Source organism: Drosophila novamexicana, unplaced genomic scaffold (assembly GCF_003285875.2).
Source record: "Drosophila novamexicana strain 15010-1031.04,08,12 unplaced genomic scaffold, DnovRS2.1 tig00000387-arrow-pilon, whole genome shotgun sequence".
In the NCBI taxonomy this organism is placed as follows: Eukaryota; Metazoa; Arthropoda; class Insecta; order Diptera; family Drosophilidae; genus Drosophila; species Drosophila novamexicana.
This window is the reverse complement of record NW_020824800.1, coordinates 1,034,812-1,048,572: the sequence shown is the minus strand read 5'-3', so window position 1 is coordinate 1,048,572 and position 13,761 is coordinate 1,034,812. Positions and strand designations below refer to the sequence as shown.

Below are 13,761 nucleotides of genomic sequence, written 5' to 3'. Positions count from 1 at the left end.
TTCAGCGACAGCTTCAGTCAAGAGAATTAGGAAAATGATCTGGTTGGGGAAGGCCAGGCACGAGATACCCTGTACCCAGCACCAATAAGTCGTAGTACTAATTCGAGCTTCCTTTCTACAAACAAACTCGATTAAAATAATTGAGTGAATTGTTATCAATTTGTTCGATTACGATTGAAAAGGGGTCGATTCTCGATTATTCATAATAAACCTTTAGTTGCATTTTGAAGTACCCAACTCTAAGTTAATTATCTAGACTAATATTAGCCGGAATATCTGTTAGCCGGGATGCTGAGTTTTTTTTTAATTTATTTATTTATTTATTTATTAATGGTCGACAAAACGAGTGTCTTCCTCATTATTCAGTAGAATATACAATAGAATTTTATGCTAAAAGCCTAGTTAAAGGATACAATTTTCTAAATAGCATCACCGACCGATGGAGGTGTTTTATTTGCCAGTCCGGCCAGCTGTGCCCCTTTTCACAGCTAATTTTGTCAGTGACGCTATTAGAGCCTACATCTAAGCAGAAGGTTGTAAGTAGGAAAAAAGTGTTTTCAAGTAGCATTAAAATAATCTTAATTTGCTATATTAATAAAGAAAATACAATAAATAGGAAAAATGAAAGTAAGAAGAATTGTTAATAAAGTAAAGCAATGTAAGTTAGATAAAGAGTGTTAAGTAGATAGGACAGAGAGAAATGTAATGGGAAATCACCGACCCGGTGGGGGAAAAATTTTTCAGCCTGTCCGGCAAGCTATGCCCCTGCTCATAGCTGGGAATGGTCAGCGACTTCCCGAAGGTATCCTGAAAGCAACGATTTTATTAGGGGTAGAGACAGTTCGGTAGAGAAAACGTGATGCAAACTATTATAATTTTTACATAGCACGCGAAAAGGATTGTGCATAGCGTAGTCTGTTGTGCACGTAGATAGTAAAAAGGGGCGATAATTTCTGGTTGGTCTAGCCGGAACAGAGAATTGAAGACGCCCTAGCAGAAAAGGAGAATCTATGTCGCCAATAATCAACTTATGTAGAAGGACAACACCGAGAATTGTCCTACGGTTGGTTAACGACGGAAGGTTGAGAAGAAGCAGTCTGCTGGAGTAGGATGGCAACCGAAGATTAGGGTCCCAATTTAAACCTCGTAAGGCAAAAAGCAGAAATTGCTTCTGAACAGATTCAATACGATCCTGGCTGTTGTTATACTGTGGAGACCAAATGCAAGAGCAGTATTCAAGGATAGGGCGAACAAGAGAGATGTACAGAAGTTTTGTTATAAAAGGATCGTTAAACTCTTTAGACCATCGTTTAATGAATCCAAGTACACCTTTTGCCTCATTAACGATGGTATCTATGTGAAGATTGAAACAGAGTTTAGAATCAAAAATTACGCCTAGATCCTTAACTGTTAGTATACGTTGCAAAGGGATATTGTCGATTGTATAACTGACAAGATAAGGTGTAGTACGATTAAAAGTCATAAACATACACTTTGAACAGTTTAGATGCAATTGATTGGCCGAACACCATAGTTGCATAGCGTTCAAATCGTCTTGTAGACGAGAATGATGTAGGGGATTAGTGTATGATAGAAAAAGTTTGACATCGTCCGCATACATGAGTACACGGGCATGTGATATGACAGAGGGGAGATCATTTATAAAAAGGGTAAAGAGTAAAGGTCCAAGATGACTACCTTGAGGAACACCAGAAGTAACGTGAACCCGTTTAGAGGTAGTCAGCCTCAGCATTACTCTTTGGGTCCTACCTTTTAAATAAGAATTAATCCAAAGCAGAAGAGACAGGGGGAAACCTATTCGGTCAAGTTTAAAAAGTAAAATGTCATGGTGCACAGAGTCAAACGCCTTACTGAAGTCAGTGTAAATGACATCAGTTTGCATTTTCGAAAGGAAAGCATCGTTTACCAAGGAAGTAAACTCAAGCAGATTGGTCGTAGTTGACCGATTCTTTACGAATCCGTGTTGAACAGGGGAAACAACTGATTTGCAGAAATGCTGCAAATTCGAAGTGATTATTTTTTCAAATAATTTAGGAATAGCGGACAGTTTTGCAATGCCCCTGTAATTTTGTATATCAGACTTCCCACCTTTCTTGTGAAGAGGAATGATATAAGATTCTTTCCAAAGAGATGGAAAGACAGAAGTTTCAAGGGATAGATTAAAAAGCTTTAGCAATGGATAAAGAAGGGAAGAACTACACTCCTTGAGAAGACAACTAGGAATATTGTCCGGCCCAGGAGAGTAAGAAGACTTTAAAGAGTTTATAGCTAATAGGAGAGAGGAGTGTGAAATAATTAGAGGAGGTATATAACTTGCGGAAGAAATAGTATAAGGGTAAGCATTAGTATTAGGACAGACTGAAGAGTAAGTTGATTGGAAAAAATTAGCAAACAGGTTAGCAGAATCAGTGTCATTGCTAGCTTTATCCAAGCCAAGAAAAAAAGAAGATGGCAAACTTGAAGATTTACGCTTCAAGTTTACAAAATTATAAAACTGTCTCGGATTTCGGGAAAATTGTCTTTTACAACGTATTAGATAATTCTCATAGCATTGAGAATTAAGAAGAAAGAAGTTCGACTTGGCTATGGAATATTTAGCCAAGTCTGTACACGAACCAGACTTTTTAAACTTTTTAAAATATTTGGATTTTACATTTTTTAGATGTGATAATCTGGTAGTAAACCAGGGTGGTTTTGAAAAAGTAGTCGAAGGAATTGACTTAGGAATACACACATCTAAGAGGGAGATTAGGGTGATGTAAAAAAAATTAATAGCTGTATTCATATCAACTGAGTCATATAAGAAAGACCAATCGGTTGAATAAATAAGCTGATTCAGCAAAGAATAATTTCCTTTGCGAAAGCAATAGCGGGGCTTATTGGCTGATGAGCACGAAATGAGAGGATTACAATTTAGCATTGCAATCTCTAAAGTTGGATGATAGACATCCTCAGGAAGAGATAAAGGAGGGGACCTAGACACATTAGAAATAAGGTAGTCGTTAACAAATACAAGGTCAAGTGTTCTAGTCAAATGATTAGAAATTGAATTGATTTGAAACAACGAAAGATCAAGCATGCAGTCTATAAAATCGTGCTGTGCTGAGGGCACTAGATAATTTTTGGCAGTAAATAATGACCAAGAGATGTTGGGCAAATTAAAATCACCCAACACCATAAATAGGTCACTATCACGCACGTGTGAAGAAACTTCTTTAATACAAGTAATATGTTTCATATAAACTTGAATATCAGAAGAAGGTGGGACATAAGAGCATGTTACATAGACATTCCGTGTAGGAAAAGACACCTTAACTGAGACAATCTCAGCGTCAGTAGGCGTACTAAAACAGAAAAGTTCAGACTGGAGAGTGGCTTTAACGGCAATTAACACCCCACCACCTCGAGTCGGCCGATCATTTCGATACAAACTAAAGTTATTTGATAAAATCTCAAAATCAGATATGGTTGAGTTCAACCATGTTTCTGAAAATGCTATTATATCCGAATTGAAGGAAGTGCTGGCCATGAATAAATTTTTAAGTTTTGAAATAAGACCTCTAACATTCTGATAATGAATAAAGATTTGGTCAGAAGATGAAGCTAGTTTTTTGGGGCAGAAATGGTACCCTGTATTGAAGGGACTGGAAGGGTGACAGGCTGGTTACGCTTTTTAGGCTTGAACTCGTGAACAATCATGTGTGGAGGCCAAAATTTGGGATCACAAATGATTGGGAACATATCATGTGAAACATTTATTTTGAATGATGATATTTCACGAGGGGTGGAGAAATTAAATTTAGTTATTGACACGCTAGCAGAAGATTTGCTAGCAATATAGGCTGCCAATGACTCAGAAGTGGTGTCCGACGAAAGTCGAGACACAAAGACTTGCCTACGAGGGGCAACTACCGTTAAAGTAGGCGCTGGTGGGGCTGTAGGTAATACAGGGGTTGGGGGAGCTAGCGAGGCACAATGATTGTTTTTAACAATCTGGGCAAGATTGCGTGCAGGTCTACCTTTGCGGCCAGGAGCTGATGGGGCTGAGGCAGTTTGATTAATTGGGACGGGATCAGGTACGGGCTCTACTGGGACTAGTACAGGGGTTGAAACAGGGGTAATTGGACAGTCGCTTGGAGAAGGCGATAAAGACAACATTGGAGATACCTCCAAGTTGCTAGGAAGGGACAAGAAAGTAGTAGGTGTCTGAACAGACGTAGAGGGCAATTGCAAAAGTTGAGGCTCCAACCGGCGATTGGTTGGGGACTCAAATTTATATTTGCCAAGCAGCTCGAAACTCGAGTCAAAATTACTCGAGAGCTGCTTAGCCACATTATTTAATTTTAAGAATTGACTTCTCACAGAATTATACATTCTAGAGAAATCAATTTGCTTGTCGATGCATTCTGGGCACGACCAACGCAAGCCACCACAGCCCTTCTTGGCAATAGCAGCGATCTTGTCGCAATCACGCCCAGTGAGACCTACACATTTAGCATGCATCATATTCTCACACAGCCAGCAATTAACAAATTGCGGCAGTGCAGAATCATCAGCCTGCTTGAACGTGCACGGTTTCTTACAGCACAACATAATTATTTAATGCGTATGCAAATTGCGAGAGCACAGAGCAAAACGAAAACGGTGCACAAGATAGAGCAAGTAAATACACAAACAAATTGTTTGGAACAAAAAGCAATAGAAAAAGTTTGCGAGAGCGCGATGCACAAGCAGAAAGTATGCAGCGAACACACGCACAAACAAGTGTATGCACAGGGGAGCACCAAAGCAAAAGAATCAAAACAGGCAATAACAACAACACGGAGCTGATGCCGCGTTTTATAAAATGTAATAATTAACAGACTTACGCTGCACAACAGATAACACTTTGCACAGTTTATTAAAGCTCCTTAAATAAAGCACCGAAAAATGCAAAATTTTGAAATAAAAAGCAGGATAAAAGCGCAAAAATATATAAAAATCTTGGAGCACAAGTAAAACACGTCAATCACTCTCAACTGAGAACTCTCTTGACTTTGTTTGTTTGACTTTGTACCTCTATTTACTCATTTACTCAAACAAGAATCAAAAACAATCAGCAATACATCTCTTAGTAAATATAAAGTTATCTTCATACATATGCATGTTTATAAGCGCAGCATCAAATAAAACAATATAATTCGTAAAAGTCCTCTTTTAAGAGGAAATTCGATGCCCGTAATGAGCTCGATTCAGCGATAATCGAGGCTTTACTGTATATTAAACCCTTTTTACACATTTTCAACACAGGGCACAGCGTATAAAAAAACAAAAAGCAGTTTACCTGAGTCAGCATTAATGAATGCAGCACACGAGGCGCTGGCTGCAACTTAAATTGCTGCCGCTTCCGGCGGCTTTAAATACCATTTTGTCACGCATACACAGTGTTGCCGCCGTGCCAGCTATTTTTGGACGTGGCAACGGCGGCAGCTAGCTAGAGGTGTCTTTAAGAGAGTTGCCGCCGTACATTGTCTTAGTTGGCCAATTGGCTGGGGCCCGCTCAATATGTCTGGCTAACTGACTCAGCAATTTGATTGCCAACAGCCGCACGCTAAAGAGAGGAAGCAACTTTTCTTTTGCCTTCTGCTGTTTGCTTCCGGTCCCTCCACATACACTCAGAGAAATATATATACACACACACACACACATATATAAGGAAACTTAAACTTTAGTTTCACTTCGCGCACGTGGTAGTGTACAAAGGGCTTTATAGGAGTTGAGGTAAAAGGAGGTCATCCTTAACACATTCCAGCGACTAAAAACTACACAAAATAAAACACTTGGGCGCAAAGGTTAAATTCCTTGACTCTGCTGGATATTCAGGGTGTGCTCTAAGCCACCCCCCACCCCCCTCACCCCACGCTGGTCGCCCTCTAGAAATTAAAACTAAAACGTTGCAACATTTTCGCGCTATGTTTTCACTTTGTAGCAGAGTCTCGCAGTGGCCTCCTCATTGGGGGCTTGTCAATTATTGAAGAAACAGGTGGGAAAAGGCGAGTTGCTTCTCCACTCTGCTCCCGCTGCTGATGCTCTGCCGTGTCGTGTCGTCATCGTGGCTGCAAAAGGTGTGCTTTTAATTGTAGTTGTCGCTCGTTGGCCCTGGCATCGTCTCGATATTTAGCACAAATGCCTCAGATCCTGAGAGCCCCCAACAAGGCGCGCCTTCTGGCACAAATAGTTGCTATTATTGTTGCTTTTGTAACTGCTACTGCTGCTGCTGCTGCTGCTACTTGTTTGACTGCTTGTTTTGCAATAATTTAGAAACTTTCGCTGAATGTGTGCTTTTGCTTTTGAGGCGTGCTGCGGCAAGGAGCGTAAAACAGGGGCACTAGTTGACTAAAGGATTGCATGTGGCGTGTGCATTTTACAGTTAGCAGCAAAAGTTTATGCCCAGTCCTTTGTCTAGCCAAGCTTAAGCACCGATCACATTGCGTATACTTGATACATTTTAAGACTTTACGTACAGTTGGATCTATAATACTTATGAAGAAGATATATATATATATATCACTTCGAACAAATTCTAAACATTTAGAGCTTATGAATTCTGATCATAAATACTTCAAATTTTTTCTCATAATGTTGGTTTCACTGGCTATAATTATTCACATACCTGTTGGGACCTTTTTCATAACTTAATCTCTTGTCTTAAATTTACAAGTTTTCCCTTAAAATAAAGTTCGCAAACACACAACAGCTACTGCGGAGCCATGCGTCTACTTACTTTGCTCACTGTTTGTTCAACCAACTTTCCCCACATTCGTCGCTCGCTTCTGGTCTCTGCTCATCCCTTGCCTCAGCATTCAAAGGATTCGCCTTTGAGATTTGCGTGTTTCGCTTAATGAAGAAGACAAATAATCGCGCAATTAAAGCCTTTTAGCTTTAAGCGCGAGTAAATAATTGCTGTGAGTGCAAAATGAGGCACACTCACACACACACACACACAAACACACACACAAACACACACACATACACACCCTATACACTCACAATTACTCAGCAATGGCTGCACTAACAAATGTTAAATGTATTCAAACAACAAATCTTAATGGCACGCTAGAATGAATAGTAAACGAGCGCGGGACGCTTGAGGGGATGGACGAAGGGGAGCTAAGGTGCCAGAAGGGAAAACGTTTGCAGGTTGTAGGTGGCACAGCAGATAGCAAGAAACTGACGATTGTTGGCTGGCTTCCTAGTCGAGCCTCACGATGGGCGCCTAGATAGTCAATGGGATGGGGACACTTCCCCTCTATCTCTCTCTCTCTCTCTCTCTCTCTTTCTCTCTCTTTCTCCCTCTCTCTCTGTCTTTTACGAACACACGTACACACACATACACTATTGACTTGACTTGGCTTCCGTGCAAAATTTCTTAATTGCACCTGTGTTCGCCGCTTTCCGCTGACGCTGCCTGGTCTGGAATATCTGGATAGCGAGTCGGCGCCTCAGCTTGATGGGTTAGATTAACTGCCTGACAAGTAAACCCATCCTACACAATTACACACACACACACACACACACACATACACACAAACGCAAACAAGCACACACAAACAGACATACACTCACAGACTTTTGTTGTTGTTTCCGGGCGACTGTCAGTTGAACGTAGCAATCCAACTTAGTTGGGGCGCGTCTCGACTTGTAATTTTTTCACGGCTTATCCCCCATTCCAGGCCCTCGCTCACCGTCAAGTGCTCTTGACTCACGTGCTCAGCACTCGTAATTATTTTTCTTATTGTTCGAATTAAATGCTCAAGGATTTATGTGATTTTCCTTTTGCGCCCAACCCTCGCTTAGATTTGTGCCAAAAGATTTATACAAAGAAAAACAGCAACAACAAAAGTTATTAATTGACGATGCACGAAACAGGTGGGCCAACAGTGAGAGAAAGAGAGAGAAAGAGAGAGAGAGACAGAAAGAGAGAGCGCGAGATAGAGGAAGAAAAGTTCTTGTAGTTTTTGCATTTTTTTGCATTGACACTTGGCATAATTATTGCATTCGGAAATTGAATTCTTCAACGGAAATTGATTTTATAACCAAACTGAGAAGGCGACGAAAATATGGCCACAAATTTATTTCGTTAAAGTTATCACTCGGATTCCCATCGAGTGCCCGAAAGTGATTTCAGTAGAAATTCGCATAGAAAACTACTTTTAGATTCCGAGGTGTTAACTTGAATTTGAAGAGCATTCAGCTCTCGATTATTTTTAGATTTGTAGCCATGATATAGTATTTGTTCTTCTAAGATTCATATCAACCAAAAAGAGTTAACTTGATGATGGGCATTTAAAGCAATGAAGCATTGTCATAAGATGTGCATCAACTGCGAAAGCTAACCTTCAAGCTAAAACGCTTGAGTATTAATTTATTTATATGTTAATATAAGTGCGAGTGCACATAATTTTCAAAGTTAGTTGATGACCTTTTGTGCGCTGCCGTGTTAAATTCAAATTCATTTGTTGGTACTGAAATTGATAACATAACTTTCTTCAGGTTTCCGCATCGTTAGCTCGTTATGCAGCGGAAAGTTTTATATTTCAACAATTTTACAATTTCCCAATGCTACCACCATACTAAGGGCAACCGCTCCCACTCCCGCATCTATTCATGACTGTTTCCCACGTCTTCTCTATCCAAGCTGCGGCGAAAATTGTGCCGAAAATTGTCATTCGAAAGGAGGCGCTGAGGCGTTGGCTGGCTTCGACTGCTGGTAGTGCTGGTGGTGCTGCTGTGGATTCCAAGTCATAAATTACAAAGTGAGTCATTGGAAAAGCAGCCGCCGACGCAGCCCAGAACGCAACACCAGAACGTAACAATCTCTACCCACTGTCCGCCAGCCATAACATCCATTGGTGAAGTTTTAGCTACTTTCTGGCTACTGAAAATTGTTAAATTTATGCATGCATTATTTGATTTGTTAGTTGCTGCTGATGTAATTTATTCGCTTGACACTCGACATTAAAGCCAGACAATTGGCTCAGCTTTAATTGCTCACTGAGTCTGCCCTATCCTTTGGCTGGCTTGTGTAGCACTTGTCAAAATTCATATAAATGTTTATTAGACTAAACAAATGTGCGCGTTCCCCCCCAAAACAACGCACGCACACACTCTCACTAGAGCAGAAACACCCACTTGTACACTCAATTTGAAAATATGGCAATGTTATCTCTGCATATATTCAATGCTTTTAGCCCCCCAACGCATTGCCAGACATAGGATAAGAATTTAGTTCTGGGCAGCTGTTACCGAAGACCCAAAAGGTACAATGCCAGCAGTTTTTCTTCTCAAGTGCTTTTGCTTAGAATTCTGCAACTATTCATAACAAAGGGTCACGCTGGTGAGATATTGCATGAGAGTGCCTTAGAACGGGGCGAATGTGAGCGCCGAATTCTGCCTATAATATATATTATATGCTTGGAGGATACCCTGTACTCGCTAAAAGGAAGGGAAAACTAACTATCTTAAGCAAAGAGCTAAATGTTTTCGTAATTTTTTAATATTTTATAAATTAATTAAAAATATAATAAATAAATATAATATAAAATTATATTTTCTGTTTTTTCAATTTATACATATTTGTTAATTAATTTATGCAATTCAGCATCTAAAGACGATAAACTACCCTTTGAAAAGAGTTTTGTACTGGGTATAAAGTGCTCGCGGATGTCATCTTAGTGCTGGCAACATATGAATTGAATGGAATTGTTATTTCTCCAGCATCTTCTTCCCATTCCATCTCTCTCCCTTTTTGACTGTCACAGTAAAATTTCAATTGGGCCAAAAAAAAAAAGCAAAGCACGTAAAAGTTCTCTCATAGAGAGTGCCCGACTACCAAATTTGCTGCTCCACCTCCTCAAGGTCCGAGATAATGTCAAAAAAACGAAGCTGCAGGTATTGAAGATTAATCTACGTAAAAGTCTCTAGCACACAATCACAGCAAGTCTATCTAGCTTATCTAGCTTTTAAAGATGCACAGTGCTAACCACGCATATGAAGAACCTTGCCCTAATTACAATTGAAATTAGGTTGGAAATCGAATGCTGTATTCCTACCTGCCATTGGCCATCCTCCTATCCGCATATGCTAGCCCCCAAAGAACCCTGCTTCTGCCTTTTACAAAGATTTGCATAAAAACTGTATACCCTTTTAGCCGTTTGCAATGGGTTCAGGGTATAAAGAGGGCAAATGCTAAAGCATTCGCTTTCATTTTGCTGCCACAACTAATTCGCACACCATAACAACACATGTGTGTGCGGGTGTGAGTGCGCCTGTGTTTGTTCATAAACATGAAGTAAACAGGATAATAGCAATAAAATATAAGCGCCAGTCGCGCAGGATTCAAAACGAAATGGTTACAGGGGCTGGTTGAGCTTGGGGATGGGTGTTTGGTCGTTCCGCTGCCGCTTTCGATGGTTTTGGCTTCTGGGGACAGCATCTTCTCTTCTTGTCACAACATAAGTTTGACTGCTTTGGCCTCGCATTTTTATGGCTCGTTCGCGCGTTTCTTCACAACGATAGCTGTTATATCTACAACAATAGCAGGAATGAAAGTCGTTGCCAATTGTTGTTGTTCAGTTTTGTTTATTTGGCCTTTTTGTTATATTTTAAGGAGTTGTTTGCGTTGTTTTGCTGTGGCGTTTGACGTTACCCCCAACTATCTGATTGTGACGGCGAATTCGACAGCAACTGTGACGTAATATGCCCAATAAGTATGTCCTGGAATTGGTTTACTCTGCAGCTGACTCGCCTTTTGCTACGGACATGAACATTTATTAAAATGATCTATGCCGAAAGCTTTTCTGTTGCTATTCTAATATTTTGTGACGAAAGGGAATGGGCTTACTCTATGAATTTAAAGCTATTTAAAGATATAATTTAAATTCTACTGATCTCAGTACCTATATCTCAGTACCTGATCGCAGTACCTATATGAACAAGAGACTTGAACTTTTGAACGTTCCTAGTTCCTAGAACGTTTCCCAAATAAGGGAGTAAGTTTAATTCCTTCTGCTGGTGTCGAACTCTGAGTATTTAGTTCGTAGTCATTGGAGACTTTATTCTAAGCCTGTGGCAATACAGATACAACAGATATACACTAGTATTTTTTTCAAACAGATAGAAGAACATCAAGCCAAAAAAAAATCAAAATATTCTCTTTTTCACACCAAGTATACAAATGTACAATATAAATAGGGTTTGTCCAGTAACCCAAAGGCACCTTTATCTCAATGTGCAGTGAAAAAAAATGATTAATAGTCATTTAATTTAACTGGCTGACACAAATATTGTTATATTTGCCTTTTATTAATTGGATTTATTTTGTTTTCGTATAATTAAAATGTATCGGACAGCCCTTGGACAGCAACCACAAAATAATCAATGCCATTTAAAAAAGTTTATCGATTTAATGATGATGGTCGATCAATAAAAATTCATTTTTATCAATTTATATGCATGCATATTCGGGTTGCGAAGGCTGGGAAACTGTAAAAGTCGCAAATGGAAATTATAACAAAGAAGCATGAATTATGCGCCGCAGTCAAAACCATAAAAATATAAGAGGCTCCAGAAAAAAATGAGGGCTGAAGTTGTTCGGAGGCATAGAGCTGTGACCATGCCCAGCCTGCTATATGAAGAGCCAATATTTACATTGGCTACATTTGCAAATGGAGCATTACGAAAATAAACAAATTTTCATAAATGACAAGTACAAAGGGTGCAGGAGCAGCAGCTGGAGATGGAGTGCAGAAGGGCAATCGCAGATGGAGCAGCACCAGCATAGCCGCACAAAGGATGCCCTGCTGACAATAAGTGTATTTGTGTGTGTGTGTGTGTGTTTGTCTACGAAAATTTTTTCAATTTGAACGTCATTTCAGGCAATGGGCGAGGCGGGTCTGCAATTGGGGCATGTAAATTGTCGCAGCAGCAACAGCAGCAGCAGCAGCAGCCAGGATGAGGCAGAGAACGGCAATGAAACTGGGAAATCCTTGATAGTCGATATTATTTTTCTTACGGCGCTCCATTTGTTCCTTGGCTGCAATTTGTCAACTTTGCTCGCCGTTGCCGTTGCCATTGCCTTTTCTGTTGCCTTTGCCTTTGCCTTTGCCATTGCCGAATCGATTTCCATTTTATTGCCAAATAATGTTTTTTTACCCATCGATTGCGTCATGTTATTTATAAAGCCGGGTCGCAAAAGGGGTGCTGCTGCAGTCGCAAAATGTAAGGTATGAATTGCATGTCAAAATGTTTTATTGGCTAACCATTTGTTATGCAATTTGATAATCAGATGCGCAATAAATCGAAGCCCAAGGTGTGCCAGCGAAGACCTGCTGCCAACTTATCGCCAGCTCTTAGACTTTGACTAATAGTGCCTTCTAAAACTTCTGAACCAGATCTTGGGACTTTGTATGGCCAGCCAAAATCAGCCAGCTGGTCAAACTAATTAAGGGCCAAACAATGGGCTCAAATACATAAATCAATCAAGCACTAAACAACTTGACGAGTGTCATGTCGCACATCGGCCAACCCAGCCCGAATAACAAAGCACACTTACTGAATGATTAATCGTAGTGCAGGAATTACAAGTGCGTCTGAATACCCTTTCATTGACTTGGAGACAATAATATTTAATAATAATTATATTCTTTTATTCTTTAGGGCTTAGGGCAAGAAAGGGAAGGAATGCCTTTTGCACGCAAACTCAAGTCTCACAGCGCCTTGAATTCAAAAACGTTTCAGTTCAGGTTTATTTAAGGCAATCCTGATTACTGTTCGCTTAGAAAATGCAACCCAGTTGTATTATTTAAATTTGAAGCCTGAAGTTTATTTCTAAAGGTTGCATTTGTTTATTTCTTAAAACTGGCCGAGATGGGTATAAAACTATTTCACAAATTAAATGTATAAGTGATAGCGTTTGTCATTTTCTCTTATTTGGAACGGGTAAGGGTAAATAAGCAGACCCCTTTCTGCGTTCTTCTTAAGTTACAAATGCCATTTCGTTTGGGAGCATTCACGCTAATTAGCCCCGACCCAGATCCAAGTTCAGACGAGGTGTTCTACTCGTTTCCCGCTCCGACACCAGTTCAAGCAAGAGTTTTTTAAAAATAAATTCTCGAATTGTAAATTGCTTTAGTGCGCATTATTTTGTGGATTATGCGCACGCCTTGCCAGTGGGCACGCCCACACAGAAGCGATACGCCCCGCGCTTGTTTACTCGCTGCCATGACAAATGCCTGGACATAAATCTCAGACGGCGCACCACTAAATCCACCGCCCAACGCCCAATCCCCACCCGCTATTTAGCCTGTTGGTCAGCCAGGCACAGGCACCAGCTCGACTGGCTGGCAAAAGTTAATCAACATTTCATTAATTAATTTCTTTAAAATGTCCTTTGCCATCGTCGTCGTCGTCCTCGGCGACGTCTGAGAAAAATGACTCCAGCCAGACGACTTGATAGCGCGCCTTGGCCACGACTTCGACGCGGCAGGGATACTATTATGGCCCCAACTCGCTCTTTGGCAAATTATGTAAATTGGTTAAAAGCTTTTCCGGTTTTGAATTAGCAGCATCATCAGCAGCATAACGAGATATTATTCTTCACAACTTTTCTCAGTTATTTTGTTAATTTCAGGGATTCATTGCAATTTCCAGGGCGAGCAAGCTCTTAAATTTTGAATGATTTATATTGGGTTTTTGATTGAA

The 13,761-nt window shown here is 40.2% G+C and overlaps 1 protein-coding gene across 3 annotated transcripts; it reads left to right on the top strand.

Annotated features, from left to right (window-relative positions):
• The first annotated feature begins 11,677 nt into the window (after positions 1–11,677).
• On the top strand, positions 11,678–12,934 carry LOC115759894. 3 transcript variants are annotated; one of them, XR_004017558.1, is made up of 4 exons: positions 11,678–11,883; positions 11,937–12,279; positions 12,347–12,644; positions 12,718–12,934. XR_004017558.1 is itself a non-coding variant. In XM_030701010.1 (4 exons), the coding sequence occupies exons 1-3, from the start codon at positions 11,691–11,693 to the stop codon at positions 12,355–12,357; spliced, it is 543 nt and encodes a 180-aa protein (XP_030556870.1). In that variant the 5' UTR covers positions 11,678–11,690; the 3' UTR covers positions 12,358–12,644; positions 12,718–12,934. The 3 variants fall into 3 exon arrangements, 2 of the variants coding, with proteins under 2 accessions (XP_030556870.1, XP_030556869.1); XM_030701010.1 differs by having other exon boundaries at positions 11,678–11,879; XM_030701009.1 differs by having other exon boundaries at positions 11,678–11,879; positions 11,937–12,284.
• The last annotated feature ends 827 nt before the right edge of the window (positions 12,935–13,761 follow it).